This window comes from Pleurodeles waltl, chromosome 3_1 (assembly GCF_031143425.1).
Source record: "Pleurodeles waltl isolate 20211129_DDA chromosome 3_1, aPleWal1.hap1.20221129, whole genome shotgun sequence".
NCBI lineage: Eukaryota > Metazoa > Chordata > Amphibia > Caudata > Salamandridae > Pleurodeles > Pleurodeles waltl.
In genome coordinates, this window is record NC_090440.1 from 1,907,871,476 (window position 1) to 1,907,895,497 (window position 24,022).

Here is a 24,022-nt window from a genome sequence, read left to right on the forward strand (position 1 = left end):
TCACTCAAGAAGGTTCCCTCTTGAATTTCCTGAGGAACCACAGGATTAATGGGATCGAGGAAAAGCGCACGCAAAGTTCCTGGACCATTTGATCAAAAACGCATTCCCCCACAAACCCTCCTTTTGGTGCCAGTTTGCATAGAATTGGCATTTTCGATTGTCCCCGGTTGCCAACAGGTCCAGGTTTGGTTTGCCCCGAGAAAAGATGTCTTCCAAAATCTGCTGATTGAGTTCCCACTTGTGACAGCTGGTATTCATTCTCTTATTTTTTTATATTCTGCACAGAGCTTACCTTCTGCCTGGCAAGGTCAATAGGTTTTATGCGACTGCTGCTGCGAAATGTCCAAGATGTGGGGAGTTAGGGGCAGAAATGTTTCATATGGTATGTTCCTGCCTATCCTTGGAGATCTGGGAAGCAGTAATGAACTGCGTTAATGAGATAACGTTACAAGCAATCCCTTGTACACCCTTGGTCTGCATACTTGGGGGATACCCTCGCCCCAAAAAGAGGAAAACCACTACTAGATTTATTGACTTAGCATTGAGTCTGGCAAAATGGAGAATGACTATGTACTGTAAGTCTACGCGAGTCCCTCCGATGATTAAATGGTGAGAAGAACTGGCTATATGGGCTGGTCTTGAGAGTGCTGTGTTAGTTCAAGAGCTGAAAAGAAGGCAGGGAATGAGTGATAGGGCTAGAGCATGGGAACACTTTATGGATTGCCTGTTGGCCCCGAATGATGACTTGGACACATCGAATAGCTCCATGAATTGTCAGACGGATCTGGAGGGTGGTAATAACTGAACTTGCATGGATCGTGTTTGGTGGGATTTGGAACAGCTGTGGTGAACTTTGAAGATGTTAACCACTGTGGTGCACTACATATGACAGCTTGGCCAGGGGAATTATAGGTGGGGGAGTTAGTTGTTGTTGTTTACTAGTTAGAAGCTGTAGTGGGCTACTGATACGACTGAATATGTTTTGCACTCAGACTGTACTTGTTTGCTTGTCATTTGTAACCTATTTGATAAATGTGCTTGCTTGCTTGTCTTTGCACTCAGACTATACCTGCTTGCTTGTTATTTTTTACCTATTTATTTTAATACTTTATGTACTTGCTTGCCCACCCTCCTCTCCAAAGAGGCTCCCCTTATTCTCTAGAGTCTTTTATCTCACTTGTGCTAGAAAATCTGAGGGACTGGAGCCTTTGTGATGAATGTTCTAAAGGGTGCTGGACTTTGGGTCTTATTAAATGATGAAGATAAGCTATTGAAGTCTTATGTAGGTCTTTGACTACTGCTTTTTATGGTACTGTGAGACTCCCGCTTGGACGACAGGGAATGATTCAAGCATGTGAATCTATGAAAACTACCAATACTAGAGAACTACTGTTGCAGGTAAGCAGCTTATTTTCTTTCTCCCATCAGATGAGAGAGGAAGAGGCCCTGCACTGTCATTCTGTACATGGTTTCAGGCATGAATAGTTGAAGTTTTTTCCTGAAGGGAGAGCAACTAGTGTACTGTCCTGATTTTCTGGGCAGTGTGTTCTGTGGAGAAAAACTGTATCAATGCTGAATCGAGGCAATTTTACATAACCGTCCAGCTCTGAGGTGAAGCCTGCTAGGTTCATGTCTGATGGCCAAGCTTGAATCTGTGATTATGTGATGGCATTTACAATAGTGAGGGATTCTGTCTTTCTTGTGTCGACCGTTAGGATCGATTCCACACATTTAGTTGGATTAGATTGAGGCACAATCTGAGATGATGAATATCATCAGTCGATGAGAATTTGCGATAAGAGTTAATTTAAATTATGCTGGATGTTATTGGACCTGAGACCTCATACCCTAGCTCCAACAAGCACAGACTAAGGTAGCTATCCAGTGATTTAAATGTCCTGTTGGTATAGATTATCCCTTCCTGTGGCTTTAGAGCATACGTAATAGATTTGCTTGAATCCTCTGTTTCAGCCTATGATGGCTGTACCTCATGAAATGAACTGTGCTTTGTAAACTCTTCCCACACGTTGGCCACTTGCAGTGATGCATATACTTATAATTAAATCTCTTTTGCAAGTTTGAAAATCTTTTTTTTAAACCATATTTTATTGTGGTTTTAAATTTCCATTTGTAATCAGACAATGAAAAATTATTCAATACACCTTACAAAATTACAAATAGCAGATCAATTGTGATACATCTGTAAAATATCAGGCCTAACTGGCCATACACAATAAATTTCTAAATTAGTACTAAACATCAACCTCCCCCCCCCCCCCCCAAGTCCCATCCTTGTTCCCCTCCCTTAGTGAGCCCGTATTGTGTTATAAATCTGTTTGTGGAGCTGCACATGTCATGACTGTCTGAGGTCTGGTATCTGAAGCTAGGAGTAGTGCGCTATTTCTTATTCTATTCTATCGGTCCCATGTTTCAAGTCCCAGGCAGAGGCACCCACAACCATAAGTTCCTGCATCGTATAGGCCCCTAGACCCGTGAGACCATTGGGAGGATAATCAAGTCTGGGTTTCGGCTTTAAGAGTGTCAAGTAGCATCTCCCAGCCCTCTGCAACTTCTGGGGATCTAATTCCTCTCTTAGCCTTTCGATGGAGGATAGTCCCCTCGCTACCTGCCCACTCAGACAACTCACTTTTCCTTTGGCACGTTCTTGGTCCCCTTGGGTTTTTCCAAGATGTCATGATCTCTCGCCTGGCCAAGGAAAAGGCCAAGGCTTGAAATCTGTTGGTGACTTTATTTTTAGCAGAATGTGGAAACCCATTTAAAAGGCAGTGGTCCATAGTACAGGGGATCTCTCTTTCTATGAGCTGCGTCAGGGTTTGGCGCACCTCCGTCCACAATGGTTCTAGCTGGGGACAATCCCAGAACATGTGTTTGAATTCAGCCCCCACCGAGCCACATCGCTGGCAGCACTCAGTCACCTTCCCAAAGTATTTGTTCATGTGTGCAGGTGTCAGGAATACCTGGTGGAGCACATAAAAATGTATGAGCTTGAATCTGGCATTTTGTGTCGCCTTAGGGAGACCTTTCAGAATACGCCCCCATTCCTCCTCGGAGACATCTCGGTTCAGATCTTTCTCCTAAGTTTGTTTAAGGAGGGTCAGAGGGACTGTTCTGTCTGCTCGTATCAGGCCGTAAAGGGTTGAGACTGCTTTATGTTTGCCAGTTGCGGAAGACAGATAAGAGCATGCAGCCTTTGTTGGAGGTTCTCCCTCCCCCGTCAATTCCCACAAATACTGGCCGCAAGTGCCCCATGCACTAAAAAGTGCCCCCCTGGTAGTCCAAATTCCGCCCTGAGGGCCTCAAAGGACATCAATGTGCCGTCCTTAAATAGTGCACCCACCGTAAGGATCCCGGCCTCCACCCAGGCCCTAAGTTCATTCCAAGTACCCCGATGCGGTAAGGTCCGTAAAGAAAAAAGGGGTAGTTCTGGAGAGTAGGGGGTCTCTACTTTGATTTTACGCAGAAAAGTCTTCCAACACTGAGTCAGGATTTTTTATTCAGGAGGGTCTTGTTTCCCATCTCCGGAGGTTCTTAATAAGACCTCGAACAGTCTGGGCTCCGGCGGTGTAAATGCCTTCACACTCTATCCCGCTTCTACTCTGCTCGACATCCATTGCGCTAACCATTGGAGTTGAGCCGTCAAATAGTAGGTTTCGAAATCAGGGACCGCCAGACCACAGTCTGTGGATTGTCTTTGAAGTTTAGCAAGGGCTACTCTCCTCCGTCCTTCTCCCCATATAAATGATATTACCATTTGTAGGAAGTTGGCTCTGTATGTACTATTTCAAAGTAAGAAATAGCATGCACAGAGTCCAAGGGTTCCCCTTAGAGGTAAGACAGTGGCAAAAAGAGATAATTCTAATGCTCTATTTTGTGGTAGTGTGGTTGAGCAGTAGGCTTATCAGAGGGTAGTGTTAAGCATTTGTTGTACACACACAGGCAATAAATGAGGAACACACACTCAAAGACAATTCAAGGCCAATAGGTTTTTATATAGAAAAATATCTTTTCTTAGTTTATTTTAAGAACCACAGGTTCAAGATTTACAAACAATACTTTAAATGAAAGGTATTTCACTCAGATATCTTAGGAACTTTGAATCATCACAAATACATGTACAGTTTTGGCAAAAATGGCAATAAGCTATTTTAAAAATTGACACTGCAAAAATCAACAGTTCCTGGGTGAGGTAAGTATTTGTTAGGTTCACAGGTAAGTAAAGCACTTCCAGGGTTCAAATTTGGGTCCAAGGTAGCCCACTGCTGGGGGTTCAGGGCAACCCCAAAGTTACCACACCAGCAGCTCAGGGCCGGTCAGGTGCAGAGGTCAAAGTGGTGCCCAAAACACATAGGCTTCAATGGAAATAGGGGTGCCCCCGTTCCAGTCTGCCAGCAGGTAAGTACCCGCGACTTGGAGGGCAGATCAGGGGGGTTTTGTAGGGAACCGGGGGGACACAAGTCAGCACAGAAAGTACACCCTCAGCGGCACGGGGCGGCGGGGTGCAGTGTGCAAACAGGTGTCTGGTTCGCAATAGGAGACCCAGGGGTCTCTTCAGCGATGCAGGCAGGCAAGGGAGGGGCTCCTTGGGGTAGCCACCACCTGGGGGTCACTCCTGCACTGAAAGCTGGATCCTTCAGGTCCTGTGGCCTGCAGGTGCAGTGTGTTTACCAGGTGTCGGGTTCTTTGAAGCAGGCAGTTGCGGTCAGGGGGAGCCTCTGGATTCCCTCTGCAGGCGTCGCTGTGGGAGCTCAGGGGGGTCAGCTCTGGCTACTCACGGGCTCGCAGTCGCCGGGGAGTCCTCCCTGTAGTGTTGGTTTTCCGCAGGTCAAGCCCGGGGCGTCGGGTGCAGAGTGGAAAGTCTCACGCTTCTGGCGGGAAACGTGTGGTCTTTAAAAGTTGCTTCTTTGTTGCAAAGTTGCAGTTTCTTTGGAACAGGGCCGCTGTCCTCTGGAGTTCTTGGTCCTTTTATATGCAGGGTAGTCCTCTGAGGCTTCAGAGGTCGCTGGACCCTGGGGGACGCGTCGCTGTTGCAGTTTTCCTTGAAGTGGGGAGACAGGCCGGTAGGGCTGGGGCCAAAGCAGTTGGTGTCTCCGTCTTCTCTGCAGGGCTTCAGGTCAGCAGTCCTTCTTCATCTTCAGGTTGCAGGAATCTATCTTGCTTGGTTCTGGGGCCCCTAAATACTCAATTTAGGGGGGTGTTTAGGTCTGGGAGGTTAGTAGACAATGGCTGTGTAAAGGGCTATTCGATGTCTCTCGCCTCCTGCCAGTATTCCCGGACCTCCCTCTCTGGCCGCAGCTGCTAAAGGTTCCATCGCCAAGGCAAATAAAAGTGGAGACAAAGGGCAATCCTGCCTGGTACCCCGCTCAACCAAGTAACTTTTGGATATTGTCTGCCCCGTGCGCACTCAAGCAGTGGGCTTGGTGTATAATAGTTTCACCCAGGAGATATATTCGGGCCCAAGTCCAAGCCGGGCCATCACAGTATAGAGAAACTCCCAGTCCAAGCTGACAAAAGCTTTCTCTATATCTACCGCCAGGACTCCAGTAAGAGTAGCCATAGATGCCTGGTCTCTCATGATGGCTATCAGTCTGCGGATATTGCCAGCAGTGTTTCGCCCAGGAATGAAACCTGCCTGGTCTGGGTGTATCAATGTGGTCATTAGTGGGAGGAGTCTGGTTGCCAAAATCTTACTGAGGATTTTGTAGTCGAGGTTTAGCATGGACAATGGTCTATAGGCCCCCACCTCCGTTGGATTTTTACCGGGTTTGAGGAGAGGGACTATGACCGCCTCCCGGGTAGTTGCCAGTAATGCGCCCTGTTCTTTGGCAGTTTTGTATAGGCTTTCTGATCTCGGGGATAGTATGTCCATGTTAGTAGCGTAAAATTCAATAGGGAGACTTTTTATGGCCTCCCTGATTTCTGTCTGTGTGATGGACCCTTCCAGTTGCTCTAGGACCCCAGGTAAAAGTGAACTCAACTGCAGCCCAGTTAGATAACCTTTGGCAGATTCCCTGACGTGATTGAGTCTTCTCCTATATAAGCGTTGGTAGAAGGCTGTGAAATGTGAGTTGATTTGTTCTTGCCCGTATATGTGAATCCCTTGTTCAGTGGTTAGGTCCATTATAACAGGGGGGCCTGAGGGATTGAGATACGACCCATGCAAGTAGCCTGCCCGCTTTGTCCCTCTCTCCATGTACCCGAGTGAGATAATTTCTATAATCAAAGCACCGGAGGCGTTCTGTACAATCTGCCGCTTCCGCTCTAAGCTTCAATATAGAGTGCTGTAGGTGTGGGTTCCCGGGTCTGTTTCTCTCAGCCTCCCGCAGCTTGTCCTCAGCCCGTTCTGTGTCCCCCCAAGAGAGCCCTACACACCCCCACTGCCCCCACTATACACCTCCCCCGCACCACCGCCTTAAAGGCGTTCCATTCACTCCAGGGTTTAACAGCGGATGCTTCGTTGTCCTCAAAAAACTGAGTGATATGTTGTCGCAACTCTTCACGGAAGAGCGTGTCCTCTAAAATTTCGGGTTTGAGCCTCCAAGTGGGGATGCGGGGGATAGGGGACCCCCACTTCAATGACAATAAAAGGGGGTTGTGGTCGGAAAGTGTGCGGGTTAGATATTCTGCACTGTGTACCTGTGGGCATACATCTGGGGTGCAGAGGAATGCATCCAATCTAACATGCAACTCGTGTAAATGGGAACTCGGTTTATCCCTCGGTTTATGTCCATTAGGGTTTTTTCAGATGATACAGTATGAAGTACCTGCCGTCACGTCAGGACCGATCCTGTCTGATGAGTGTAAGAGTTCTGATTCCTGCTCCGACTCGGATTGTTCTAATTCTTCTTGGGTCTGTTTATAGGAGCCAAGGTCAGAGCCGCTCAAGGAAGCAGCTGCTTCCATCGCTTTTTGTCTCTTTCAGTATTTCCATATACTGCCGGCTTTACTGTGTCTGCTTTTCCTCTTTCGTTCCGGTCGAGAAATCTCAGATCTGTGATCCCCCCCTCCTCCAGTGTCTGCATGTCGATCCATTGCCAGGTCTCTTCTGCCGTACTGAAGAATTGTATGCCAGTTTTGGTCACCACTCTCAATCTGGCAGGGAACATCATTCCATATTGGATTCCCATTTTGCTAAGTTTTTGTTTGGCATCCCTGAAAGATGCTCTCTGCTTCTGTACTTCTTTGGAGAAGTCGGGGAAGATACGGATCACATGGTTGTCCAGCGTGTTGTCTCCTCTTTTCCTGCTTTGGCTGAGCAGATAGTCTCTATCCCTATAGTGAAGCAGCTTGGCTATTACTGGTCTCGGTGGAGCCCCTGGAAGAGGGGGGGGGGGCGAGCTGGGACCCTGTGCGCTCTTTCAATTGCAAAGAAGGGAGACAATCCATCCTCGGCCACATCTTCTCTGAGCCAGCGCTCAAGAAACTCCACCAGGTTAGATTTTTCAGTTCGTTCAGGTAGTCCAATCACTCGGATATTATTTAGTCGTGATCAGTTTTCTGCATCTTCTGCTCGCAGTTCTAGCTCTCGAATCCGTTTTTCCATTTGTTGTGTCATCTTAGTACTGTCTTTTATTTCAGGTCGTAGTTCCTCCAATTGTTTGTCCGTGGTGGTCACTTTTTCAGCCAGACGGCGGTGGTCGTCCCTGAGCACCGTAAGGTCAGTGGCAAACACATCAATTTTTCCCTCTAGTGCTACACGAGAGGCCATTATGGCCAGCAGCACATCCTGAAGGGTAGGATCCCCTCTCCTCTCCTCAGGGGTGGGGTTTGTGGCATCCCCCAAATCGGTCATCTCTCTTGGGGAGGGCCCGTTCTTGAGATCAGTGTCCCTTCTTTGGCCCGTTTTGCCCATCTTGTGTGTTCACTGTGGGTGGTCCCACCACTGTTCACTGGGACCCACTCGTGCAATAGGTCAAGCTGAGTTGCAGAGGAGTTGGACCCCCTCCTCCCGACAAGCCTCTCCTCTCCGAGCCAACAGGAGAGCCCACCAACCGGACCCCGGGCCACCTCACCGTTCCGGGGTGTCTGTGCTCCACACTCTGCCCCGTCCAGTTCCGACAGGGCCCTCAGTCAGCCCGGCGCCAGCTCCACCCCCTGTTGCCAGAGGGGAATCGCCACCAGAAGGAAAGAGGAGAGAGGGGGGCTCCCTCACCGCGACCCGTAACCACAAATCTGCGGACGGGGGCCCTACTGCAAGGAGGGCCACTCCGGGGCCCCCAGATGGTCGAAGATGGGCAAGGAATCCCCCATCTGGACGTAGCTGTCCGGTTATGGCTTCCCCCGGGTTCCAAGCCGCCCAGTCCTGTCGCTTCTGACTCGGCCCGCGGGGTCAGTAAACCGCCGGCGACCCGATCGCTCGACTCCACTCACCCTACTCCGAAGCCCCGAGGGGGCCAGAGACGAGCGAGGACTCCATCGTCCAGACGCCGCCGATCAGATATGGCTCCCCCTGGGGCTCTAGTCACTCCACGGCCCCTCGCAGCTTCACGGAGCTGGACTCCGCTCTCAATGGCCCCATTTTCCCCACCTCAGTGTCCGTCTGGGGAAGCGCCCTTGCGCTCTTTCATGCGGCGTCTACACTGTTTCTAAGATGGCGGCCGCCATCTTAGGTTTTTCTGCGGCTCCGAGCTGCCCGGTTCTGTTGCGTCTGGCGCAGGCCGCGGGGCACAAAATCGCCGGTGGCGCGATCGCCAGTCTCCACACACCCTTAGTCCAACAGCTGGCTGGGTTTGTGGGGCTACTGGAGTTCAGGATTCCCAGAGACGGGGAGACAAGGACAGGAGCCTCACGGAGAGGCTGCTACCGTCATGGCATCTGGCCACGCCCCCCCCCCACCAAGTTTGAAAATCTTTGAATGGTATTTTCACAGAGAAACAGCAATTCTTTTTTAGGTTGAGCATAGCAGCATGCATGTGCTGCTCTTTTCGACATGTTGTAATCTATTCTGTGGGCTTTAACCATGCCCATCACTTTCATTCGTTCCCGGGCCTGCCTTTAAAAACTCCCTTGATGTCATTGGTAAATGCTTTGTTTTCCCGCCTTGAAGCTGTTTTGTTACCGCCTTGGAAGTTTGTTGCTTCTCACTACATGGCCGTATGTTTCTTCCTCATCCTTGTTTTCAGGCATCTTGCTGTTTCTTTGCGATGTTTGCAAGTTTTTTTTTTTTGCAGATTTATGTAGCACAAACTCAACAACTCGACATGAAAATATTAGAGCGCTTTTTTTTCCTTTGCAGTTTAGTATAGCACGAACTCAATACAAAGGTGTTATAGTGCTTTACGTAAGCACTGGTTACATTACACAAGAACACATTCATTTTTGGTAGCAAGGGGAGACAAAGTGATTTACCCACAATCACAGGATGTTGAGCCGGAGTCAAATCTTGACCTGTGTTCCCCAGGTCCAACGTCAGCAGCTCTAGCCCTTATGCCACATCTTCTCCCCCTGGGTTTTTTGTCTGGTGCGTGCTTGGGCAGTCTGTGAATAACTCCGTTTTTTTTTTACGTAGCGCTTGGTAATACTGGTTCTGCCATTTCATAGCACTGCAAAGCAGGTGCCATTCTTAACAAAAGCACTATAGTTCGTTTGCATCGACCTTGCAGAGATGAGGAGGTGAGAAAGCTATGTCAGGAGTGTAATCTGTGACATTCTCGTTCTGTCAAGACCTCTGCAGTGGGTGCATTAACCAACTGACTTGAGTAGAGCTTAACACTAGGTGATGGCACATGCTGTTGATAACCTCTGGAGGGTCAGCAACCAAGCACATAGGTTAGTTCTAGGCAAGAAGATGGCGAAAGGTGTTGTCTCCAAAATGATGGAAAAGGAATTGTGACTGCAGACCCAAGCACTTCACGGCCTCAAGCTTGATAGCAAGAAAACATCTTGCCTTTGATTGTAAATTGGGCCTCTTCAAATAGAGTTCAGTTAGCATGGTGTTACAGCACTTTACATGAGTACTGTTTACATTACACAAGAAGACATTAATTTTTGGTAGCAAGGGGATTAAGTGATTTGCTCAGAATCACAGGATGTTGAGCCGGCACAGAGACTCCAACCGTGTTCCCCATCTCCAAAGTAGGCAGCTCTGGCCCTTACCCATACCCGCTCCTCTAGGGTTGTTTGTCTATTGCGTGTTGGGGCAGTCTGGGAATAATTCATTTGCAGCTAAGCTGCCTCTTCTGTTATTCTCTTTGTATACAGTCAATGTTTTTAAAAGTAAGATATTATTGCCATTGGAGAGGAATAACTACTTTGAAAGTTTAACACACAGAAATATATGGCTGCCCCCTTTTCTTTGCTCCAAACTCTTTTGACCCCCTCATTCTCTGGGTTAAATGGCATGAAGGTTACTCTTTGTGGCTTGTTTGGTGCTATAAAGGTTTAGGTAAACCCACTAGAAAGGGTTGCATCTCTAGGGTATCACAGCCGGTCTGTAGGAATGAGGCAAAAACATCCCCAAGATGGTGGCCTTGTTGTGTCCTCTATCCCCTCGGCAACAGGCCTGGGAGGGTTGCTGTGGCACCTGGCATACATCCACTACAGTCGAAACCAAAACACATAGGTAAAACACGTCGTCATTTACAAGGCCACTAGCTCTAACTCTCACACATGCAAGACCCATTACATTGCTAATGCTTGTTCTTGGTAGTGGGTGAAAGTCCGTAGGTTCAAAGCACAAGTGTTTCCATAAACGTTTAATCCAATTTGGCAATATTTACCCTGACTAACCTCTCCTGCCAATGTTAGGTTGTGACTGTGTGCTAAGGTGGTCTCATTGGGTTTATCTCGCATTTATATGTGTTCCCCCTTGGTGTGCTTGTTTCCTTTGGTGCATCATGGTGTGATAAAAAGCCAGATTAACAAACGCTGTGCACAGTTTCTGTCGCTGGCAAGTGCCACACACTATCAAAATGTCTCCTTTTAGTCTTACAGCTTGTATTAATTGCTGGCAGCTACAGTGGTGGCAATGTTTATACAGGAGGGTTATCACCAAGATTCTCTGTTGAAGGCCGATCTTGTTCACAATGTGGATTGTAAAGCAGCCAAGTTACCTCTTGACGTCTGAGATTGTGCACTTCCATCTTTAATGAGCTCCCATGCATTCATGTGGAACTTAAGACACCAAGAACATCTGCTCAGTTCTGAATGTCCATTTAAGATTAGTGTTAAGTACAAGAGCACTACAAGAGGCCCTCTGCAGACTATTAACAGCAGCATCATCTAACTTTGTAAGTTTTGCAATTACAAAAATGGACATACAGCTGTTCCTCAGCTGATGACCTGACATACTCAGCGATTTCCCCAGAACGCCTTCAAAATGATCAAATTGGATACATTTTTTTTTATTAATTGACATATTTTCCTATGAAACATGATGAAAACCTAAACGTATTTTCCTCTGCTTTCCAGCTTGCCTTCTGTTTCAGGACATCAATGCAAACTGAATTTACATGTTGTAGGCCACATTATGTACATTTTCTGTCACTAACGCTGACTTACCTAATCATTCCAAGCTTCAAGGATCTGGTTTGTTATGCTTAGAGTGCAGTTTTTCAATATAGTTTTACATAAAACTGTCTGGACAAAGGAAAGCAACGGGCCACTAAAATTAAGTGTTGAGTATGTTTACAGTCTGCCGGCTAGTTAAAGTTGATAAACCATCCAAGTTTATACATGTGACTTGGGAATGTTTAAATAAATGGTGTTGACGGGTGTTCTAGATGAATCTCAACTACTGTTTTACTTATTTTGTCTGGATTTATTTTAGATGCCGATGGAGTGAATGGCCGAGAGGACTCTGTGAACCTCAATGATGCAGATGAGGGGTTTTCATCTGGCGCCTCCATCAGCAGTCAAGCAGTTGGGACCAAACCATTATCTTCTTCAACTCAAAGAACAAGCAGCTTACGAAAAGCAGTAGGTGGACGTCTGATTAAAGAAAAGGAATGCTCCTCTCCTGTGAAACCAGAGAGCCCTCGAGATACAGTTCCTCGTAAACAACCCCTGACTCCAGCTGCTGAACCTACAGGTGAAGTATTGGAGCTCTCACCCATGAAGAAGCACTTGAGCCTTCCTGCCGGCCAGGTGGTGCCAAAAGCAAACAGCTTGTGTCTCATCCGGACTGGCAGTGCTTCTTCCAGCAAATCATTTGACTATGTGAATGGCGGTCAAGCAGGTGCCAGCACCAGCATTGAAGGTGTTACTAATCTAGCAGCTGGCAATACCAACCGGTTTTCAACCATTAGTCTACAGGAGGATCGTCTGGGCAAAACTGGGGAAGGTAAAGATCTTCTGTCCCCAGGAACCCCACTGTCTAAGCAGTCTCGGTCCCCCAGTTTTAATATGCAGTTGATCTCTCAAGTGTAGCTTTAACTTGTGACCGTGTCCACTCTGTGCTCCTTTTAACCAAACTGTGCGTCCTCTGCACAAGAACAGGATGTGTCATCCCACGGTGTGAAACTACTAACTTTTGTGACCTCGTGTGCCCCAATCCGAGTGATCATACTGTGTTTTTGTACTGAACCAGCAATAAGAACCTTCTCCTTCTCTGTCCTTGATCCTCCACCCTTCCTGTATAAATGGGTCGTGAGGCAGTATGGAACGAATGCCTTTCATGCCTTCCTTTCTCCTTGGGTGATGTGCAATCCATTGTAGACTGACCAGTCCCATTTCAACACTGTGAGACTGTGTAAAAGCTAAAGGAAATAGTGAATGTGATACCTTAGACTGCGAAGCTTTGCTGAGAATTAAATAGAAACGGGTTGTTTATCTCAATTGGCAGGACCAAGAAGAACGCTGGAACGTAATTTGTCTCTCTGATCCAGGAGTGCCTCAGAGATATGGTTATAACACTGGATTTCTGAGTATGTGCAATCCATATACTTGCCAACGTCGCTGCTCTAAGCCGTCTTCTTCACCGTACCCCAGACAGAGGGTTGTTCGTGTTTCCACTCTTGTCTGTCAGCTGAACAGTGATCATCCATAAACCAACACACATTCATGTACTAGTTCCTTTGCTCATAAGGTGTGAGCTGGAGTGAATTGATGATGTATCTAACAGGTCACTTGCCCTGGTTCAATAACCTTTAATTACTCTTCAAGGGTAGTATGTCATGCTGCACTTTTTTGTAACCAGCAAGAATAATCCATTTAAAAGAAGTGAAAGAATTGGCAGATGGAGGGAGGGGGTGTTCAATCTTCTTTAATTACAGATCCATCAGGTCCTTCTCAGATGTGAACACAAGAGATAGTGTGTTTCGTCTGGTCAGTGGACAGATTTCCTCCGGCCACCGACTGCTGTGAAAGTACTTTCAGCTGATGTCACCACTGTTTCCTCTCAAGTTTTGCTTGATAAAACATGAGGAGAACACATTCCTTTCTTGCTAGATCACTTTCAAAGAAATTCATCGGTGACAGGAGTCCGCCATTTGCCGGGGAAACAAGCTGCAGATGTGAATAGTATTTATTTTTTATAACAAAGATTGTTGATGAAATCCTGTGCTCCCGGAATCAAGTGAGTTCTTCAGTATTGGGAACATGTAAATGGTTTCTAAATTTCACCTGAAAGCAGGTAGCCGTAAGGGAACGCCGGTTGCTGAGTTTGGATTTCCTCACCGCTTACCCAGACCTCAGGACATCAAAGAAATTCCAGTTGCTGTAAAGAAGTTATGATTGAATGTATATGTTATACTGTTGGGGCAGTTGTTAAAATGTTGGCTACCAGCAAATGATAAACCAGTACATTTTCATCAATTTTTGCTGTTTTTATGTTTGCTCTCAACAAAGTTGATTTGACCACAACGTTGATAAGCCTCCTACTGATAAATTACATTAATCAACATTGTGTTTACATGATCTCTGACCTGAGGATAAGTCTCTATAAGCATTACTCTGCCGGCATTGATGTCCTTATGTTTTGGATGTTTTGTTTTACTGTGAACAATGAAACATGAAGAATATTTGAGTTTTGCAGATTCATAGCATACTCTTTGGTTTTTACCTCTTTAAAACATTGAGCCAATGTTTTACTGTAATACTGTGTAATAGTAAGAAGTAGTTGACCCCTGTTTTGTTTCGTTTTCCTTCACCAAGTAATTTCTGCTGGTGTAAACAACATTCATCATTTGAGTCTTTCTCGTGCAAATTAAGAATTTATGTCAAATTTGCCCTGCGATTTTTAACCAGTACGTTTTTGAACATCCAATATATTTTCTTCTGCAGAGTTAGTGTTATATGTTCACCTGCACGTTTTTTAAGCTGTTAACCTAAATAGTGTGGAAAGGACAATCTATTTGCCAATCTCTATCTTTCTCTTAAAAATTACATATTCAAATACTCTTCTTTTAAAAAAGAAACATAGAAACTCAAAGCATTTGCATTTTGTTCCAGTTACAAAAACACTGATCCTCAAGCAATGTATCCTTGTTTTGCATTGTTTAGACTATATGCATACCCAGATAGTTTTTGATAATTATGGCTCATTGATGCTTGTTGTAGCCTTCTTTGTGCTTACCCTTTGTGTTAGACTCAGGAAAACAAGCGTCAAAATCCCGTTCCGCCTAACCAAGCAGCATGTCATTAGTGTGGAATTTCAACCTTCTAAACTTAATTATGGGCACTTGATTTCAGCTTTCTTCTACATATCTCTTCAGGGGGTAAAATATCCTATTGTATTTGCCACAGGAGTGGGTCGAAATGTGGAATTATGTTTAACTTTATGTATGTGTAATAACACTTTGAAATGGAGTAATGATCCCTTTGTACCCGCAGCAAAGCACCTACATACAGCCAGTTAATAGGAGTGTGAGGTGCTTCATACTTAGAATTAACAAAAGAATTCCAGAAAATTAGAATGCATAATATCCTTTTTGTTTAGTTTAAACATTCTTTTTCTTTTTTTAACTGGTATTACCATGCGTCCGTCTGCTTCAAACTTGGCCCCCTTTCCTGGCAGAAACCTAGGCATTCAAAATTACAAAGCTATAAATACCTGTTCTTTGCAACTTTCCATGTTGCATATTTGTTGACCCAAAAACGTTCCCATTTACGCCATTGCAATATGAAGGCCACAGAAGAAAATGTAACACTGGGTACGTTGTAAGAGGGATGTAGAACAGTGTTTGCAAACCTTTGTATCAAAAGTCATGGTTCCACAACTTGTACAAATGTAATCTTACTGCAATGTTCTTTAGCTTATTTGAACATGTAATTAGCCATTTCCAATTCCACTTTCACTGTATGTTTTTAGTTTTGGTGTAAGAATGTTCATTTTAGGCCAATTCTCTCCTCTGCCAGTCTACATCAGCATATCCTGTGATATATTTTTAGCAGTGATTATAGCTTTTTTTTTTATATACAAACAACAACTCTGCTTATATTTTTCATTCACAAATAGAAATGTCTGGAGTGACTATGGCCCAGAAGGCCATCAGTTGGTTTGCCCAAATTTCTAGCTTCTGGTACTCAAAGAGGAAATTTGTCTCCTTCTGGAAATGCTTAAGAAGCACTTCTCCTTCTAGAAAAAGGTTGTAAGAGTCATAAAGCGTAATTTCAGCAGGATATAATTGTCAGATATATCTACAGTTGCTGAATATTTTTAAAAATCAGCAAAGGTGCAGTTGTCTTTCCACAATGACTACTCTACCACTGGGAACTTGATCTTTCAGATCCCAGTTGGCAGATTGGTGCACTGAGCCCAAAATACTTCGTTTCTGTGTGTAAATGATGACTTTAAGTTATTCTAATTGTTTAATGACATTCTGTAACTGGTTTGCACGTTCATAAAGAGCTCCATTTGCCTTAAATTACTTGAACATTAAATCCTTCCATCAAAAGCCCAGTTCCATTTCTAGTACTTGGTTTTCAACAACCTTCACTAATATGGAGAGGTGAAACTCAAAAGAAAAGTAGACACATATCCCTTAGGTTTGTGGACATTAAAAAGGCAGTTCACAGTCTTCAGACATTCATCCCATAATCTAGTCATCTGTTCAGATTGGTATTTTTGAAGTTTGTCTACTGGTGGATGAGAGAAACTTGACATTCTACAAGTGACTTGGGAAGGAGGTATAAACATAATGGGGAAGGGACAGATATTCTATGTTGCACTCCTCTGAGCATCTGTATTGTTCACTTATTACATAGGCTGCTAGCCCCTGAATTACACATTTGCATAAATGTTTAAACACTTCTCATCGCCAACATGTATTTAGCTATTTTTCTTTTAAATACTTGAGATTAGATCCCAACATGCACATGGTCATGTTAATAAATGCAAAAAAGATTGCATACATTGATTTATTTCAATTGATGTGTGATTGATAGGATGGCCTGTTCTCATTTAGCTATGATTATCACACTTACTATCCATTCAAAACAAATCCCACCAAAGATTTTTGTTCCAAATAATGTATCTGTTCTCTAGAAGTATACCTTGCATTTCTTTTGTTATCATACATATTTGTCCTCATTATGACTTCTGGGGTGGAAAAGCCCATCTGACGGGGAGGTTGCTGCCATTGGGGCTGCCTCCCCACCAGGTCCATTACGGGTTTCCCACTGGGTCAGCAGGTGGAAACTCAGTTTCTGCCCGCTGGTCCTGTGAGAAATGACCTACAGCATAATCTCTGGCTCGTAATAGAGCCAGCGGCAATGCTGTAGTGCGTAGGGTGCATGAGCACCCATTGCAAAGTTCACCATCTGCTAAGCAGACAGTGAATACGTTGACGGGGCTGGCCGGGGGGGGGGGGGGCCTGCACTGCCCAGCCCATGCACAGTGCATGGGCAGTGCAGGGCCCCCTCTGGGGCACCCTATATCACGTCTTCTCCAGCCTTTTTCATGGCATGGTTACTGCCATGAAACCACTGGCGGAGAAGAGTGTCGTAATCCCCAGGGTGGCGCTGCTTGCAGCACTGCCCTGGCGGAGTAGGACTGCTAGACCGTTGTGGAGACGAAAACTGATATTGTCGGCTGTCCGACCGCCGTACTACCGTCGCAGTCGTAATGTGGCAGTCGGACTGCCGCATTGGCAGCGGTCTGACTGCCACCGCGACCCTGGCTGTCATTAGAACACCAGGGTCGTAATGAGGCCCATTATCTCTGCTATTGTCCTGGGAAATCTCTGCATTTTCAGTCTACAGATGCAATGAAAATTATCCTTGCAAGTCTTATTTTATTGTTGGCTATGATTGTATGAACAGCCTTGTTGATGGGCATGTAATACAATGCTTTATGTGAACCTTAGAATTAGGAGCAAGTGTTGTCTCCCTTATCTAAAGCACATATAGTTCAGATTGAGTTGAACAAACCTCATTTGTGCTAACTTTTTGTAATACGTAGGTCTTAGTTGGTTGTTGTTTGATTTCACATTCATCCCAGTCAGCTACATTCTACCTGTTGTGTGGTCCATAATGCTTGGGCCTCTACGTTCGAGTAATAATGAGTATGGAGAACCACTGTTAGGCTTTCAAGAAGTTTAGATTTTCACACTTGAAATTAACCGCTTGAATTCAAAAGGATTCCCCTTTGATTTGGATAGGAAAACTCAGCGCTTGCTGTGCAATCAATAATTTCAATATGTGTAAATATACCTCTAAGTACACCTGGCAAAAGCAGGCTATGTTTGTGCTGAGGCTTTGGAATCTGTGCACAAACCTCAACTGCAGAAGGACAATCAAAGAATGGGAATAAATATATTTATTATTTTAGTTTTTCCTTCAGGTTTGGTTACCTTAAAACTAATTATATAGTACTCACAACAATTTGGTCATGGATATTAGATCCAGATATTTTCAATTAGTCCATTTGGGACAGATGTATTTCTTTGGGAAATGTTGAAAAGGACTCCAAGTGTCATGTTTGCAGAGCAAAGAATGATGCTAACTTCTTCCTTCTAGGGTCTGAGGTGGTGGATGTAAATTCTCCCTCCTGTACAGTGCAAGAAATGTTGGCATATACCCAGCGTGACAATTTACCTCTTCTTGAATGTTTGAACCTGAAAGCAGCACTTTTGGGTTATTAACAACTGCATTCTGAATAGCCTATGCTCTGATGCATGCCTGCCTGTCCAGCTTCCCTCATTCTGAATTTGTTTTTGTTTCTAATATTTGCAAACAGGTTTTCTAGTTCTGAATTAAATGGAGTGGTAAAAATGCAGGAAGACCTATAATTTCTTTCTTTTACTTACTTTAAGGAGCAAGTTAGTCTGGACTGTAATAGTTACAGAGCTGGTGTGGAGTTGGGGCTCCTACCATACTTCTACAAGAGTATTTTTCTAGTGCCCAGTCTGAAATGATTCTATTGCTTTTGGTGTATTACACTTAATAGAGAGTAGTATTTCTTAATTAAAATGGCTTTTTATTCAGATTTCTAGTGACCTTAGAAGTAATACCACAGAGGCCAGAAGGACAGATCTTTCTTAATTTCTCATAGATTAGTCTGTAGTAATATTGTGAGTGTGGCACCAATTAATGTTCATTAGAACATTATGCTAATCCTTGGTCAACCCCACATTTCGATGTGTACAAATAGTCATTAGCAAACCTGTCAACTGCAAGGGTGAGTTTTCTTTTTATCTCAGCCTGTAAATATTGGAATGCTGATACTTCTGGTTTCCCCAAATGGGTGAAGACTTCTGACACAGAAAATACTGGTTTCTGAGGAACTCAAAATTGTGAGTTGTGAGCTTAGTAGTAGAATGGCAAGACCCTATTAGCCAACGCCTTTTCATTTGATATTCACATTTTAGGCTGAAAAAGGCTTTACATTTAAGCTGATGTCATTGCTAATAGCATTTCTTTCTTGCTCAGTTACATGGTTTACAAAATCATCTGAGTTCACTAGAGGCATCAGAAATGAGAAGGCTATAATAATGCAATTATACACATTCAGGGAGTAGTTACTGCCCATATGCTGTAGTCTAGGATGGATTTTGCGTTGTATAACAGCAGGTTCAGATTGTCCTTAAGGTTCCCGTTTTATCCCAAAATATTGAATGTGGTGAATATGCTACATTTTTGCACTAATGGGAGCGTTTACCACCCAATGTTACAATAGATATTGCCAGATCTCCAAGAAATTTACCTCTACTGGTATTGCGTGGCTCCAGTTGTAAGCTTAGCACTCCTACATTCATGGCAGCAATTTAGTGTTTGAGATCAGTGTCAAACAGTTTATTAGAAGGTATCAAAATGTACTACCCAAAACAGCAACTACATTTGGCTGAATAAGTTTATAACAGTGTTTACTTCTCCTCACCAGAGTCCTATTGCATTTAGAAATGTACCTCTGGAGAGAAGCTTGGCATGTTTCCAGTGTAGTTTAAGATACTAATTAAACCCAGTACCCGTTATGAAATGCAGTGCTTTTTATGTTTAGTTGTGAACATTTTGACAAATCTCTTTACTTGCTATCGCCACTGCTCTTTTCTTGACAATACCAGTTTAGCTCTTAATCTTGTTGCTGCCAGTGGTGCCAAGCACAGAAAGTAGAGATAGATAGTATAGCACAAAGAGAAGGCACTTTAGCACATCTATACTGTAAGTTCCATTTTATATCAGTCTCCTTGGAATGAAAATATCAACTGTAATGCAAAACCAGTTCTTGGGAGTCTCTACATTTGCTGTTCACAAGGTTCTTTAAATAAAATGTGAAATTAATTTATTTCTTACTTTTGTTAAAATGCTTCATACATCTAAGTGCTTGCTCACATTGCAAATGGATTCATTTGCAACTCCTCCTGATTCTCTACAAGATGTTCGCTCTATAATACTATACCTTTTAATGTTCTATTTATGAGCCATTCAGGTTTTTTAAATATCATGCATCCTTTGTATCTTGCTCTCGATTATTAATGCTTACATGCACAAAGAGCACTGTTGAATGCTTAGGTTCAACAGTAATAGTTACCATTTGTAGTATCTTTTGCTTTACCTAAATATAATTGCATGGTGTGATGCCTATCAGTATATAAACATTCAACAGTACATAATAAAGTATGTACTTAATGCTCAGCATTCATATTCATATGCAAACATAAATAACTTGAAGTATGATCAAAATAACTAGGTCTAGGCTCAGACCATAATTCCCCAAAATGTGTTCGAGAAACTTAGGACAACCCCTTCTTTATTGACCTTCCAAAGCAGAGAATCCTTTCCAAAATGTTTCTCAGACAGCAATAGCTGTAGTAAATCTGTGCCAAACTGTAGGAGAGACGCGAGGAAAAAAAAGTGGTTAGGACTTGTGGGATATTGTGAGTTTCACCATTTGCGTTCTATCTGTGGTTGTGGTGGGCACTATATAATGTAGGATGGTGTAGTTGAACAGCAGTATTTGCCAGGTAGCACTTGTAGCCCTTCAAACGAAAATTAACTCCCCAAATCACCAACTGATCCACAGAGAGCGAAGTATTCAGAGTAGTATTACTGTGCATTCATTTGTTACGTCATTTGGAAAGTAGAGGTGCAGTCAGGTCGAAGCATTTTTCCCGTCTTTGGATGTACCTTTGCTTTACCACCGTTGCTTTGGGTATATACTTTACTTGACGTAGTTTGAACATTTAATATAAATATTGAATTCTGATGTTGTGGAGCCTGGATCTGTACAAAATGGTTTTGTTTTGTTAGTGTAGTTCATACCCCATGTGCTGTACCTTTCACAGTGGATGTTTGTAAAGCAGTGCTGTATCCTCCACAATGGATATGTCTGTAAAGAAGGGAGGCCTTCCCATTCTGGAGAGCTGTAGTGACATATTACCTTGATATTGCTGCTGTTAAAAAACAGTGTTGAACATTGACATGTAACATTTGATCATTTGTTTGACACATAATGTTTGGTCACCTCTACCCCCTGCCTGTACTGCACTTTTCACTCGATAGTAGAGAATCTTCATCAATAAACAACCTTCCCCTCCCAACTGCCCCTTGCAGAAGGGAAACAAGCACATATTAAAAGAAATAGTAGCAATGTTTGCCTCATTTTTGGTCCTCTCTAGCATCTATCACATGATTGTGATATTAGATCCTGCATCTGCTTCTATGTGACTTTTGTGCAAAGTTGAAATTCTGCAATAAGTCTTAAGCACAACTTAATAAACAATAAATAATAGTTTCATCCACACTACATAGGTAATGTGACATGAGAACTGGAGATAATGCCTGTGGAAGAGTTTCCACTCTACCTAAAAAAGATATGCTAGTATTTTCTTAACATAATTAAATTCAGTTTCAAATTATGCGTTGTTTGTGACATGCCAGTCACCATCTTTCATTGGAACCTCTACGATAGCAGACTATCATGTTACTTGATTTCAGGGGAATGTTGCTTCATTTGTGTTCTCATGATGACTTGTCAATTTTAAGTTGCACGTCTTGAAATTAAAGTTATAAGTACAAATCAACATTACCAAACAGACATTTAATTTGAGTTTTATTTCCTTAGTAGAATTTCCTTTTCCTGCCATGCCCACCTGAGAAGAAACATTGGAAAACTGTATGTATATCACTTACAAAACCTGATCCCCAGAAAAATATGCTTATAAACTATGGTTCTTAATAAAGAAATTCCTGCCTTACAGTGGGCATGTCAAGTGAATTTAAAGGGGGCCACTGTGGTGGGGATTCTAGTACTTTCACGGAGGTCCACTCATTATTTAAAAGTCAAAATGTCTTGAACAATGCTAGCACAAGTGCGACATAGGGGTCAGTATGTGTTTTAGAATTCTCATGGTTTCATGTACAGAATTATACTGGCAAAAATGGTTTCAAACTGCAAATTCAGTGATGCATATGTTAAGAGCATATACATGCATGTGAATGCAACAAATCGCCGAGTGACTCTTTCTGAGTTAGTGTCTCCTATTTAGTGTAATTCGGACTATTTTCACAAGCAAGTTTTTCTTCTCCCAAAAAAATTTTACATTTATTTTTTAAAGTGCTGGTTAAAATTGTTTTATGTGTCTAACTGTATTACGAAAATTGATGGATGTCTTTTCAAAGTGTATATCATTAGATATACAAGCATGTGCCTCTTGTGTTTTTTGATCTATAATCCGTGGATATTATGAGTTTTTGGTAGGTGATGTCAACAATTGCAGGCATGTTTTGATTGTATGTTGAAATAGCCGAAGTTATTGTCAGTGTGAACCCTCCAAAGATATTGAGCACGGTGTGAGGGTTATTACCAGACCCTTGATGGACTTGCATTGCTGGTACATTTTGAATGTATGTTTGTCTGTTAATTAGGCATCAGTGACTCCCCCAACCTTAACTCGTTAATGTATGTGACATATGCTGTTCAGTTTTAAAGTGATGCATTGCTAATACATGCTGCTATCTGCTCTTTAGAACTTGAGGAAAATAAGCATATGTTCTAAAAGGACACACATATTAAAGACACTAATTGTGTGTAATTAATTTTGGCTTTCTAGTCACTATTTAATGTGTGTTTTGCGTCTTCGCATTCTGAGAACTTTTGGTCACTTTGTTGGAGGACATAGGACAATATGCAATATGTGTACCAGTCTACAAAATGTTTGTTTTGAGATAATTGTGCTTGCTATCAATAGTGCATTTATGTTGTTTTCCTAATTCTACTATAGCCTTGGGATCTGGTAAATTTCTGTTAGAAAGAAGGCATTCTCAAACTAAAGGTGCTGCCTTCCTCTAGTTTATCATACAGTACCTAAGTTAATCCTTTCTTGTAGTAATCATCCCTGTTTCAATAATGTGGCAGTTTGCGAAAATGAATAGATGGATGGCTTCCATCAATGGATATTTGTGTCTTTTCAGTTTGAGCTAAAGCTGTCCCTCAGTAATAGAAAACAATTAGGTAAGTTGCATTGGCGCTCCGTTTCCTCCCCACCCCCAAATGGGTCTGTTAAACACGATTAAAAAACAGACTTTTGTCTGATAACCCCATAACCACCCACACAAATGTATTTGCTTGGTTGCAAGTATGGGCATATTTTGAGTTCACTGATTAGTAAATAGGGCTTTTGCTGAATAGAGGACGTTTGCCGATCCCATTAACTATTCATTTTTCTAGGGTGTCGTCCACTACTGATTACTCCAGACATGATATTTTACCATCAAACCACTTTTCAATAGGTGGTAAACTAAAATCATCCTCTAGTTACAACATCTGTTCTTCCTTCTCTTCTGTCTGCACAATCGGTAGGAACATGTAAATGCTCAGTTTGTACACTTAAGGTGTTTTTGCACTCTGTCGGTATTTGTTGACCTGTTGTAAGATCGTTTCTGAATCGCAAACAATAGAAATCAGTCTTGATAAAAGGAGAGAAAAAGGATGATCAAATAATGGTTACCCTGCTTCATCTTAACCAATTTGTGTTTGCAAACCATGTTCTAGTGATCTATCGATCCCTTAAAAATTAACACATTCAAATTACTTAAAACCTGAAGTCAGCGTGGTCCTTCTAGAATGAGTTACCATAAATTACACTGCAAAAAGAGCCATCTGCAGTCATTTTAACAGTTTTGATTAACTGATCTCCCTCTGAAATTGTTTCCCTAGTATCTCAACATGAGAAGTGTGTTCAGTTGTAATTTCCCAGCAGCGCTGTCTTTTTAGATTGGTATGTTGTTTTTCCTTTGTTTTAACTGGTCAGTGAAGTAAAGGATGCTGGAATAGTTCTGGAAATGGAGCACACTGCTCATACTTTGTAAGGACAATGTTATTTTGTTAAACATCAACGGCAAGTGCATCGTTTAACTAGCATTGCCATGCATGTTTATGCGATCCTCTGATTCCTTCAATGCAGGTTAAGTTATAAATGTTCTAGTGGAAAGATTACATGAATAAGATATGCTGCAAGTATATTTTCTGCTGTATGGCCCTGTGACCCAGAGCCACTAAACATTTTCAGTTAAAGATGTGTACATTGAAGATCGTGTTATCAGTGCATGTTAACCATTTATCTTTGACTCTCATTGAAACTGGTAAAAGCTGTCGACCATTGTTGAAATGTAACATTATAGTTATTGT

At 43.1% G+C, this 24,022-nt stretch overlaps 1 protein-coding gene across 1 annotated transcript in view; it reads left to right on the forward strand.

The window, feature by feature from the left end:
- Positions 1 to 16,292, forward strand: part of HYCC2 (hyccin PI4KA lipid kinase complex subunit 2) — a 575,783-nt gene extending 559,491 nt beyond the window's left edge. The window contains exon 12 of the mRNA XM_069226082.1: positions 11,786 to 16,292. Within this exon, the coding sequence (XP_069082183.1) occupies positions 11,786 to 12,384 (599 nt within the window). The 3' untranslated portion in view covers positions 12,385 to 16,292. The remainder of the gene's footprint in view (positions 1 to 11,785) is intronic.
- The last annotated feature ends 7,730 nt before the right edge of the window (positions 16,293 to 24,022 follow it).